Below are 12557 nucleotides of genomic sequence, written 5' to 3'. Positions count from 1 at the left end.
CCGCTGTGAGTTCACAATTTATTGCAGGTTTCTGGCCCAAGGATTAGGTGGTGGCTTGTTTCTTCAACATTACAACATCTGTTCTTTCCTCCTACATTTTACTTTCAGTGAATTTCAAACACACCTCAGCAGCAGGCAAACACTGACAGGAATTAAGATTCTGCTGCTTTTTGTATTATCGCAAGATTCAGTGAACTTAGATAGGTGTCAGCTAAATCCTTTTAGTTTTTCTTTTCAGAGAGTGGTGGATATGCTGTAATGACGTTCAAAATCCCAGTTGTTACAGAGCCAATATGGTCGTAACCTCTCATTGAGTGCTGGGAAGAGAGAGGGTTTAAGCTACTTGTGACAAGGTGTCAAATGTGACAAAATAAAGGTACCCACACCCAATATTCTCGCCACAGTTCCAGGGGAAATTTTAATGGTGATTTGTATTCATCTCTACAAACTACACTTAGTTTCAATCCCCCGAGGTCTCCTTAATGTTTAATTTGTCCGCTGGCTTACACTGACAAAAGAATTTATTTCCTGTAGTGGACGCAGTGGTATACTTTTGAGCTGCTTTCTAGAGGTGCAGAACTTTTGATTCTGTCTAATACAGCTTTCGTGGATTGGAGATGAGTCAGTAACATGGCAAATTAACACTAAACAATACAGACCATGAACATTGCTATTGTAAGTTGTGTTTTGGGTTGTTTTGGCATTCTGTGTAACAAAAAAGCCAGAGACCTATTTGTCTTGGGTCATAAACATACCAGGAGATAGTAAATTGGATGATCAGAATTAGTTGACCTCCACAGTAAGTTTAGCAGAATTGGCTTCAATATCCTGGGCAGAAATATCCTTACAGAAATACCAAACACGGACCCTATTCTCAATTACTAACTAGTAACCAGTGTTGGAAGTGTGTGCATCAGGCAAGGAAACCTGATGCATTGTGTGTCCAGACTCAAAAACATGCTCCATACGTGCAGCCAATAATGTACAGCAAAGTTCCCCCAAATGGCAATGAAATAAATGACCTCATCCTCTGTTTTAGAGGTTGGTTAGGGGATAAATATTGGCAGTAAGTGGGAGGATACTGACAGATGTAGAAGAACAGAGAGACCTTGGGATGTATATCCATCGAACTTTCAGGTAGCAGGACAGATTAATAAGGTACTTTAAAAGAACTAAGGAGACACAAGAGACTGCAGATGCTGGAATCCGGAGCAACAAACAAAATGCTGGAGGAACTCAGCGGATCGGACACATCTGTGGAGGGAAATGGACAGTCGATATTTCAGGCTCTTCCTGGCAGTCCAGGTGAAGGGTCTTGAATCAAAACGCCAACTGTCCATTTCCCTGCCCAGGTGACGCCTGACCTGCTGAGTTCCTCCATTATTTTGCTTGTTGCTTTTAAAAAACTATATTGCCTGCTTTCTTGAAGAAACTGAAGTACAAAGGATAAGAGCTGGGAGGTTATTCTAGAACTGCAGGCCACACTAGTCAGCCCACAGCTTGTGCATTGCATATAGGTAAGATGTAGTTGAAATGGAGGGTGCAGGGGAGCAAGTGGACAAGAAATGGGGCAGCAGAATTTTAAATGAACTTTGAGATACTGGGAAGCTAGTGAGCACAGCAGTGGAACAATTAGGCAAGTGCACATGACGGTCTTTCCAATAGTGATTGGATATTAGCCAATCTAACTTGACAGAGCCTGTGAAAGGGAGACAGAAGAGATTCTGCAGATGCTGGAATCTGAAGCAACACACACAAAATGCTGGAGGAATTCAGCAGGTCAGGCAGCATCTACGGAGGGAAATAAACAGTCAACAGGACTGGAAAGGAAGAGGGCAGAAGCCAGAATAAAATGGTGGGGGGAAGGGGGAGAAGCACAAGCTGGCTGGTGATTGGTGAGTCCAGGTGAGAGGGGGAAGGTAGGTAGGTGGGGGGAGGGGGGATGAGAGGGAGTGATGTGAGAAGCTGGGAGGTGATAGGTGGAAGAGGTAAAGGGCTAAAGAAGAAGGAATCCGGTAGGAGAGGACAGTAGACCATGGAATAAAGGGAAGGAGGTGGGGAGCGAGAAGGAGGCGATGGACAGGTCGTGAGGGCAGGGGAGGGGTAAGTGAAGGGGTGAGGGGGCCACAGTAATGAGGGAAAAGAGGAAAAACAAAGGGGGGAAGGGGGTAAAAGGGGAAAACAAGAGGGGAGGGGTTGCCGGAAGTTAGAGAAGTCAATGTTGATGCCACCAGGTTGGAGGTTATGAAGGCAGAATATGAGGTGTTGCTCCTCGAACCTGTGTCTGGCCTCAATGTGGCAGCAGAGGAGGCCGTGGATGGACATGCCTGTGAAAGGGCTGGCCATTAAGGTTTGGTATCCATGTGGTAGTCAGTTCCATCTTTGTGGATGTTCCTGCCAGGAAATAGCTAATAGATGTTGGAAATGTGGATGGATCATTTGGGAAGCTCCGAGGGGATTGAGACAAGGGTAAAGATGACAATGGGAAGACCAGCCATTAGATAACATGGTTTGGGATTATCATGCTAGAAAGGCCAGAAAGGGAAGGTGTGCAGTCAGCACTTTAGTGGGAATTGGGTCTCATGGATGTAAAGTCGAGAGAAGATGGAAGTGAAATGAGAGTGTGATAGAAGTAGGAGGGTGAAGAAGGATGGAATGGAGAGGGTTGATGTGGATAAGGTGAGGGGAGAATGAATAGAATGACCAGAGATGGATTATTGGATGATCTATTTAGGTGCTGGAACTGAGAGGCCATGGCTCTACTAACTGTGTCACTGTGTCAATGAACTAGTTGCCTGCTGTTAATATTGGATTTCAACAGCTAGATATAGCATGTATATTGTGTTTATATAGCACCTTTCATGTTCCTTTCTCAAACCATTTTACAGCCAATGATGTAATTTTAAGAACAGTAATTTTAAGACTGTTCTATTGTTGGTCAAGTAGCTGCCAGTTTGCTCGTGCAAGCTACTACAAACAACAATGTGATAATGACCAGATAATCTGTTTAGCGATGTTGATAAATATTGGTCAAGAACATGCTTAACTGCCTGGTGCTGCTTTGAAATATTGTTATGACTTTGTTTAATAACTAAGTGAATAACTACCCTGAAAATTGTTTGAAAATGCAAGGTACATTTTAAATACAGAGCAGCATTTTTTTTCTTCTAATGTAAACTTTCACAATGAATGAAATCTGGCAAGTCTGACAGTCATTTGTACCAGCTGCCTTCAACAAACTGGTACGACTCAGGAGATCAGGAAACACAGCACACCATTTATCCTTGCAGTGGAATAGAGGTAGTTTCTTTTTACATATACTCTGTATAAAAAAAATCACTGTACTTTCAACTTTCAAAAATAAAGTGTAATTTGATAGCACAGCCAGAAAATAACTGGTAACAGGTTAGCCCTCTCTGTGCCACTTTAATCCAAATGATTCAATTCCTTAATATTTAATAGCATGTCAGATCAGACATTAAATAAAAACTTTCTGGCATATCTTAAAGTTAAGAATACATATTACACAAACTTTTAGATCCCTATAAGGAGTACTGCATCCACCCACATTTAAACATATTACCATTGAGAAGCGATCTTTGTTGGCTTTCCCTTCCTATCTAGCTAGTTTCAAACACAATATTAAATCACATTCACCCAAACGCCAAATACCACAGATATTGGAAATCTAAAAATAAAAGCAGAAATTGCTGGAAATATTCTGCAGGTCAAGCAGCATCTATGGAGACAGAAATAGAGTTAATATTTCAGGCTGATGCTCTTTCATCATAACTTAAAAGTCATTGACCTGAAACTTTTAACTCTTTTACTCTCAACATAAATGCTGTCTGAGCTGCTGAGTAATTCTAGCATTTTGTGTTTTTATTCCAGACAAGTCATCCTATAGGTTAAACAAAATGGCTCTTTCCACACTTGGCAATGGGAGAAATAGGACTTAAACTAACACAGTGCATTTTCTCATGGTAAATTTTAGTTATTAATTGCAACATTAGATCACAGTGATATAACCTGGAACTATCAGTTCTGTTGTTACTCACCTGTGGGCTTGGGGCCTGCTTTTATGTTAAGAACACCTTTTAGACTTGAAAGAGAGGCCAGAATACAAGGCCTGCTGGGATGAGGTAATGTCTCCATCACAAGAACAATCTGAACTGTGTGGACGGAAAACCTCTGAAAAAATGACATGGCTTTCCAACTGCTTCCTTGACCGATTGCCCTCTCAGTGAATGATCCAGGTTCATTCCTCATTCCAAATGATGATGTAAACATCTCGTCTTGATTGTAAACTCTTTTGGGGGAGACTGCAGCTTTGGAGGTGATCTCATGACCATATCTAGGCCGTATTCTCTTTACAAAATTTGTTACTTGATCCAATTTGACAAGACTTAAGTTGACTTTCCAGGGACGTGATAATTCCAAATGAACTTCAGCTGTTTAAAAAATAAAACACTGTATTTAACAAAAAAAATCACTCATAACCAAGCAAAAAAAAGGGAAGAAAGACTGACATACATGTCAAAGCAAAGAGGCTACTTTTGTTATTTTGCTGCATGTTCTATAGTTGCACACATATAACCATGGCAGCCAGAAAAAACAGTAGCATAGGGTGAAGGAAAAGAAATATTTAAATCTATGCATAAAAAAGTTCCATCAGTTTTCAGTAACTTGTTTGCATGATTTTCTTTTGTTACTTGAAATGTAGACCACAACAGCTTTCTGATCAGTTAGCCCTGACAATCATAAATGCCTGTCCACCAACATTGAGTTTCTTGTTTTTTTCTAAATATTATGGGTCATTTCCTCCACCTTATCCTTTGTACAAATCTGGGCTTAAAAATAATTTTTAACATGATATCCTCTCTTAAGCCTGTGTTATCTTCTATTTATCGACAGTAATTCTTAAGTTAAGAGTGGGTGGAATCTCCTTATTCCTCAAAATCCAGCTGCTTTCAAAATCTATTTACCTTCTTTAAAATAAAATGCTGAAACAAAATTTATTCAAGTGTACATCTTGTATGTATTAGTCAATTTGTCAAATCCACAGGCTTCTTACCAACACTGGGAGAAATACAAATCAACTAATTTTTAAACAATACAGTAAACGCCACATAATAAATCTCAAGTTACGATTAAACTGTGTGGTACGTCAAGTAATGGACATTTGGGGTGAATTACAAGAGGTGTATGCAGTCCTGGGGTGGAGCTGGCCCAGTTTGTGCCACAAGTGTTCAAATTCAATTAGGAATCCTGTGCACGTCTGCATTGCTTCCTTCAAGCATATGTTATTTTGTGGTAGACAGGTTCAGCTTTTAGTTTGCATTTGCCTCTTATTAAAAAGAAAAGAAATGGTCACTCTTGTTGCAAGTGAAGTATACGATGTGGACCAGCATCTGTTACAACTGTAACACAGTGGATAGTTGGACACTATGAAAGTGAAAGCTCACATTGGATTGAAGGAGCTGTTATAGATTAGAAAATGCACTTTGCCGCATCTGATTATTACTGAACTTGAGTTTAAGTGGGGTGATGCTGCCATTTAAATAATTAGCATTCAAATGTTCAGGAAGGTGCCTTAATTAAATCCCATTCCACAGTTTCTAAATTTTAAATTAAACTTTAGTCTCAAATTTATTTAAAAGTCTTATGACCAAACATGCAAGGATTGATTCTCAGGCACATTTTTAGGTGAGCCATAAATGTAGCCATGAAGTACATTCAATCTAATACATAAGTGAAAGCAGAAATTGTGTCTTTGTGAAAGAAAAGAAAAATCTTGAACTGACATAGAAACTTTCAAACCCTCAGGAGAACCCCATTCACTTTACAGCCAAGGTTACAAAGGTATTCACTGTTGCAAAGTAGGGAATCGCAGCAGTCAAGTTGTGCACAGCAAGGTCCCACCAATATTAATGAGATAAACAACTGTTTTAGTGACATAGGCTGAAGGATAAATATTGTCCAAGAGGATGTTGCCAAAGGTTCTTTGGTATCCACCAGAGAGGGAATGGGGTTAGTCTGAAAGACAGCACCTCCAGCAGTGCAGCAGTCCCTCAGCACTGAGCTAAAGTGTTGGCATAGACTACGCATTACAATACCTGCAGTGTGACTGGAACCCATGATCATCTGACACAGAATCAAAAGCGTCACCACTTAGCTCAGCCTGACATTACATAAAGTTTGAAAATAGAAATTAAAACATATTATTTAGATGGGGTTTACTGTTGGAGTTATTTTAATATTTTAGTCACAAAATATATATTTGTGGATTAGGTATATTAGCAATTTGGATGGATAACCTCAAAAGAAAATTACATTTCTCTTCATAAAAAAGGTTTTCAAAAATGTAGGTCAAGTAAAAACAGAAGTCCCTCGACCAGTAATAAAATCATCATCATTTACTCTTATTTGTAACAGATTTTAAGCTGTATTTTTTTCTTGCCAGCAAATACATTTCTGAAAATTATGTATTATTTAATTATGACCAAGTTGTTTACATTTCCTTCATAAGTACACATCTTAAAAATGTTTTTGGACGCGAAAGAACTGCCATTCAAGTACTTCATTGAAAATTGAAAGTAATGTGTTAAGTAACTGTGGCAATATTCCAGAAACCAGACTATTAAGCAAACTTCTCAAATCCATCTCAGTACCATGATAGCCCAACTAAACGTTATGCATTAGAGGGCAGAAGAATAATAGTATCTTTACTGATTACAATTACAAATAATTTCTTTTAAGATTTACTTATTGAGTCCAAACTATTTGTATTTACCAGTGTTTCTCTCGTATATAAGGTTTCTGAATAAGTTACAAGGAGGTGAAATACGGTTGCCAATTGGAAAGTGAAATGACAGTTGGAGGAAAGGTGGATGGGGGTTGGGGAAGGGTCAGTGACATGGTGAAAGAATTAGAGCAAGGATATGCTAACAGACATGTTTTTCAGGATGCTTTGGAAGGAAACAAGAGGACCAGCCAAAGTGGTTTTGAAGGAGAACTACAGAGAGCAATAGAGTAATGTAAGACAGATGACAATCCCTTAAGGTAGAGCAAAGGTGATGATGTAGAAGCAGTAATCCAAACCCTTATGCTGTAAGGGACAAGTATTTATGGCTGGATAAGTTGACCTAAATTTAACAAAATGAGACCATGGAGGGATTTTAAAGGAATGCATTTATGTCTATGTGTTAGGCAACAGAACCAATGAAAGGGAAATAATGACTGTTTGAACTGTTAATTTTCTGTTGGATGCAGTATATTAATGTGCTTATGAGAGATTACATCCAAAGAGCACTGTCCTCTGCAGCGATGAATCCTCCAAAGCAATGTAGAGAGGAAAGGTAGTTGACAGCATACGAGGGGGAAAGAGTAGAAAAATCAAAGAAAGTAGTGGGAGTGGAGGGGCAAGACAATGGATACAATAACTCCCAGAAAATAATCTTTTTAGGCAGTGCCTTGAGGTTGAGGATGACTTGCTTGTTCTCTGATTTTGTGGGCTGAGGGCAAATTGGGAACTTCACTCTTCCAAAGATGAGGCCAAGAGGTTGCTAATAGGGCAGACAGGTGGGTAGTTTGGGAGGTGGTGCATTCCTTCTGCCACCTACCCAAGGATTCAGTGTGCTCCCAACATATGGGCTCAGGGTTCTCAATACCGTTCTGAATGCTCCTTCTCCACTTTGGGCAATATTGGGCCAGAGATTCCCAGAACTATGTGACCCATGGGTCAGATGGCTATCCAAGTTCTGTGCTTCTTTTGCACTCTTTCCCTTATTTTTTGTTTCATCTTCTGATTTTGATGTACTTCTATTTTGAAAGACAGAACAATGAGGGAATCATTTTCTAGAAAGAGGCTGAGATGACCGTGTCAAATTATGAAGGGGTTCAATAGGACAGAAGGAGTACTGGGTTCCATTAATGGGGTGGGGGGGTGGGGGTCAGAAGACTAGGATATAAAAAATGAGATAGTCACTAATAAATCCTATAAGAAATCCATGGGAAACTTCTTTCCTTAAAAAAAAATCAGAATGTGGAACTTGCTACCACATGAAATGATTCAGACAAGCATTGTATAAGGGAAACTTAGATAAATATGATGAATAAAATAATACTTACAGGGTAATGTTAAGACATGAAAAAAGTCTAAGTAGAGTCACGTGCAGCATAAACAGTCCCCAATGGCTCATTTCTGTGTTGGACAACTTTATGTAATTCAAAACTTCCTTAAAAGTATTTGTAAGAATCAGGCAAACAGAAAAATCCTGGTGTGGATTTTTCCATGGGGCCCTGTGATAGAAACTTTAACTGCAATTAATGTTGCTTTAAAAGTACCCAAATTGCAGGACTTCTTGGCAAAAATCAAGGAAAGTGAAAGGAGATGAGCCTGTTTGTGAGTTCATCATTATGCCAGCAGCTCTATCTGACGAAGCTTATCTGACATTGGCATTTGCACTGGCACAGGATGAGGGTAACTTTCTCCAAGGTACAGATGATAAGTAGCAAATAATGGTACACAGAAGTTAACTGATAGCTGTACCAATTATTCAAAGCAGCTCCAAAGCTAACAAGGACAACAATCAACTTACAAAATTTCTATATTGAACTGTTCTGTCTCCAAGGCTACTACACTGACCACTTATGATATCAGCTAAGTTGCTGCCCACACTGTTGAAGCACAGTTGAGCAAGGCTAACTCTATCCCCGATGAATACAACAAGGAGGAAATAAAAAGAAATGAATTTACATTGCATCTTTCATGACCTCAGGACACTTCATCTGGTATTACTTGGTCATTGTTCCAATAAAACACAACAGTAATGAGTTAGTGAATAGAGTTATCAGACTTAATAGTTGAGGGATACATAACGTCCAAGAAACTGCAAGAACTATCCTGTTCTTCTTCAAAATAATGCCATGGATGTTTCACATCCACAGCAGATGGTTTTCTTGCTATAATGGCTCATCTGATAGTCTTATTCTAGGGTAGAGTCTCAGTCTAAATTTAGTGCTTAAGTACCTGGAGCATAACCTGACACTACAACTTTCTGAATCAGTGATGAGTGCGGTACCCACTAGGCCATGTCTGATGCTTAGCATTAAAATAGCACTTGCAATCACAGAAACCTCTGGCACAAGAATCACAGAAAAGATTTGCAGAAATATCAGACATTAGCATTTAGATTTAGCATTTAGTGCAATCAGCTTGATGCATGTTTACTACATGAGATTTATTTTGATGAGGAGTTGCTATAACTGATATGTATTTCTAATAATGAAGAGGATTTTGTCATAATTATTATGAAATGAACTGCATTTGTTGGTGCCATGTAAAAAAGACTATGAGCAAAATAAAAGATTAGAACATAACTACACTTGGAAGGAATATCAAGAACAGACTAATGACTGATTACCTTTCCAAGCTGAGTCTAGGTTGAAGTGACACAGACATCATTGTCAAATCTTAGTCACATAACTCATTTACAATATTTGTTCTGGAAGTATTCAGTGGCATTGAATGATGTGATTTTATAATGCAGGTAAACTTTGAAACAAAAGTTACTGTGTAACAGTCTAATATCTCCTTAAGTGGCGTGGTGTTAAATTTAATGTGATATCACTGCTATGAAACTAATTGAGTGCATTTACTTACTTAACTTTAAGTTGTTGTTAGTGTGATATCAAACTTGACATTGTTTCCCTAATCAGAAGCACTGACTTTGGTGCTGAATTACATCGCTGCTGAAATATCAAACACTGCCCCTCAAGTGAAAAAAAAACTATTAATGACAGCATATCATTACATTAACAAATGACCTTAAGTTAAATTTTAAACGAAGCCTGAGTACATTATAACACTGCCGAACTCTATTTTTTACATGTCAGCTCCCTTTAAATCAAAGATCATTACTTTAAGCAGCGTCACTGGGCTTAGGAACTCTGCAAAATTGGGATCAATTGGGCACATTCCTGAAGTTATATGATGCCATATCTGTGGCAAACATCTGTACAGAATGAAATGTGTAGGTTCAGCAAGCATCTGATCTAATGCTCCTTCACTATGGTTTTTTTTTCCTGCAACGCGACCAGTTGCCCTGCTTCAAATTATGAAGGGCCAGCATGCCAGGAGGAGGTCTGCATTAGTTCACCCACTCATTGGGGATTTGACTCGGTTGGGAATGGATTTATTACTGTTTCACACATGGAATGAAGCTCGTGTCAGATGAGGCCAGTGACACTTCATATGATTCAAATTAACCTGTTATAGGCACTCTGCAGGGCCAACCACTGTGTAAAAATGACGACATTTTTTTTCTTTTAAAAAAAACGCTTGATGGAAACCAGGGATGCCAGGCCATAATGGTTCCAATTTGTTCCAACTAATCTATCACCTGCCAGAGTTATTGCTCTAGTGGGTTTCTGGTCACATTATTCTGCAGCTTTTCGGGAAGCCGCTGAACTTGTTAATGGACGGAATTATATCCTTTGCTAAATTCAGGAATCTCTTGAAGAAATACTTATTTGGTATCCTCAACGAGCAGGGGCAGGGGGTCAATCAATCACATACAAGTTTATAACAGCAGCAGCAGAACTTCTATTTGAATTATGTAATGTGTAACATTTTGGATAGCGCAAATAATCCTTTTTTTTGCCAGAATGGTAACACAATGCTACTATTTTTTAGGTGAACAGGATGCCAACATTATTTTTTATTGCTATTTTCTGAAGGCCCATATAAAGCTATGTCTCTCTGGCTAGTAATAAACTAAACTAAGCCGTGGAGGACCTTAAACTACAGGCATTTGAAGCCCAGTGGAATGATGGACGGGCTTATACCACCGATTTATAACCTGCACAGATATGTTATAAATCGGCCTTTTTCTTACAAAACACACCGTTGCATTCTTATCATCCAGATTTGGGTGTCGCTAGAACCATTTCCTGCAGGAACTATAATATGTATTCACTAATACTGGGATCCTATTACTTAAATCTGGAAAAAATATTTGGTTGGTGCTTTTGCCAAATGTATGGAAAAAATGCCTCTTCATGTGGTATCAAGCATTGCGATATCCTGCCATTACCCATTCATTAGTGGTTTCACTGTCTAGCTACTTGCTGTCACTGAACTCGGCTTTTTATAATACAGAATGACTGCTGGACTTCCTGCATGTTTAAATTGCAAGATTAGGTTTCTGCTAAACTGCATGTGTTTACCCCCTTCTCCTGCCAATTGACAAATTGTTTACAACATACAGTGCACTTGGATAAATATTAAGTCTTCACTCAACCCATTAAGGATTACTGCTGCAACTTGTACCACATAAAACTAAATGCACGAAAATAAATGACAGAGGTCCACCCGAGATCTATTCAGCCGTACTCTCTCGATGACATGCATGTGCAAGATTTTGAAGAAATCGGGAGATGCACTTTGGGCAAGGTATTGCAGCCGAAGACAGCTCCTAGACACTGCAACCATAATCAAAACAAATTGGGCACTGGGGATGTAAAGTCTCGTGCTCTCACCTGGCCCATTGAGAAAGTCTTTAATTTGCAAAGACAGGAGTGGAGGGGGGATGCCAGCTTTGAGGTCAGCGTCCCCCGGAACGGTCTGCAACCAAAACACACTGTAGTCCAGGGCTTCTGGAAGGGTCTTACCTGGATCTATAACAGAACCAGAATGAAATTAAAAATTTCTTTTTTGAAGGACTGAAATGTGAGAAATAAGCATTGCCAAATTCGACAAGCTGCTTTAAATGCCAGAGGTAACATTTATCCCAGTGAAAATAAGTTAACTTGTACAAAGATATTCTTCAGCAGGTTTGTGCTTAATATAAAATATGAATTTAGCTGCCCCCAAGATGAATTGCACAACAGAACAAAATTCATTTGGATAAAACTAATCTCAAATACCGTGTTAAATCCTTGCAAATTATGTTGACTTTCCCCTTGTCTGTTGAGGATAAAAGGGCCCTTGTCTATCTCAGTTCAATGTACTTTCATCAGCTTACACAGTAAGAACAGGAAAAGCACAGCCAGACCCTTCCAAAGGACAATACTAAGGAAATTTGTTGGCATCCAGTCCCATCTTGAATGCAATGTAACTCTGCCAAAGATTTTGTAATCCTGAACTTTAAATTAAGTGCCAGTCAAGCTGTGTTAAGTGGCAAAGTTCTTGTGCCATTTCCAAAGCAATCAACAGATGTTGTTCCTTCCTTGTCCCTGGATCAATGTCAAGGAGCTCAACATTCAATAGCCTTGTGAAAATATCTTCACTGCATAGACTGCAGAAATTTAAAGCTGCAGTTCACTGCTATCATCTCAAGGATAATTAGTGATGCTTTTCCATTAATATTTACACGGTGTGAATTAATTAAAAAAAGCATTGATGTTATAAAATTAAATCATCTTTTCTAATTTTTATTGCTCTTCACCATTAATATCCAACACAGGCAAGTAAATCCTTCTTTGCTCCATGCTCTTTTTTTAAAAACTCAACAGTTCTATCCATAACCTAAATAGGTAAACATCTATTGCTGCCT

The 12557-nt window shown here is 38.9% G+C and overlaps 1 protein-coding gene across 1 annotated transcript in view; it reads right to left on the bottom strand.

The window, feature by feature from the left end:
* LOC127574065 (intermembrane lipid transfer protein VPS13B-like) overlaps positions 1–12557 on the bottom strand; it is a 795946-nt gene that overhangs the window by 134909 nt on the left and 648480 nt on the right. The window contains 2 exon segments of the mRNA XM_052022696.1: positions 4059–4451; positions 11542–11679. Coding sequence (XP_051878656.1) covers positions 4059–4451; positions 11542–11679 — 531 coding nt within the window.

Source organism: Pristis pectinata, chromosome 9 (assembly GCF_009764475.1).
Source record: "Pristis pectinata isolate sPriPec2 chromosome 9, sPriPec2.1.pri, whole genome shotgun sequence".
Lineage (NCBI taxonomy): Eukaryota > Metazoa > Chordata > Chondrichthyes > Rhinopristiformes > Pristidae > Pristis > Pristis pectinata.
Note: the sequence above shows the minus strand (reverse complement) of the source record. Positions and strands in the feature narration are given on the sequence as shown.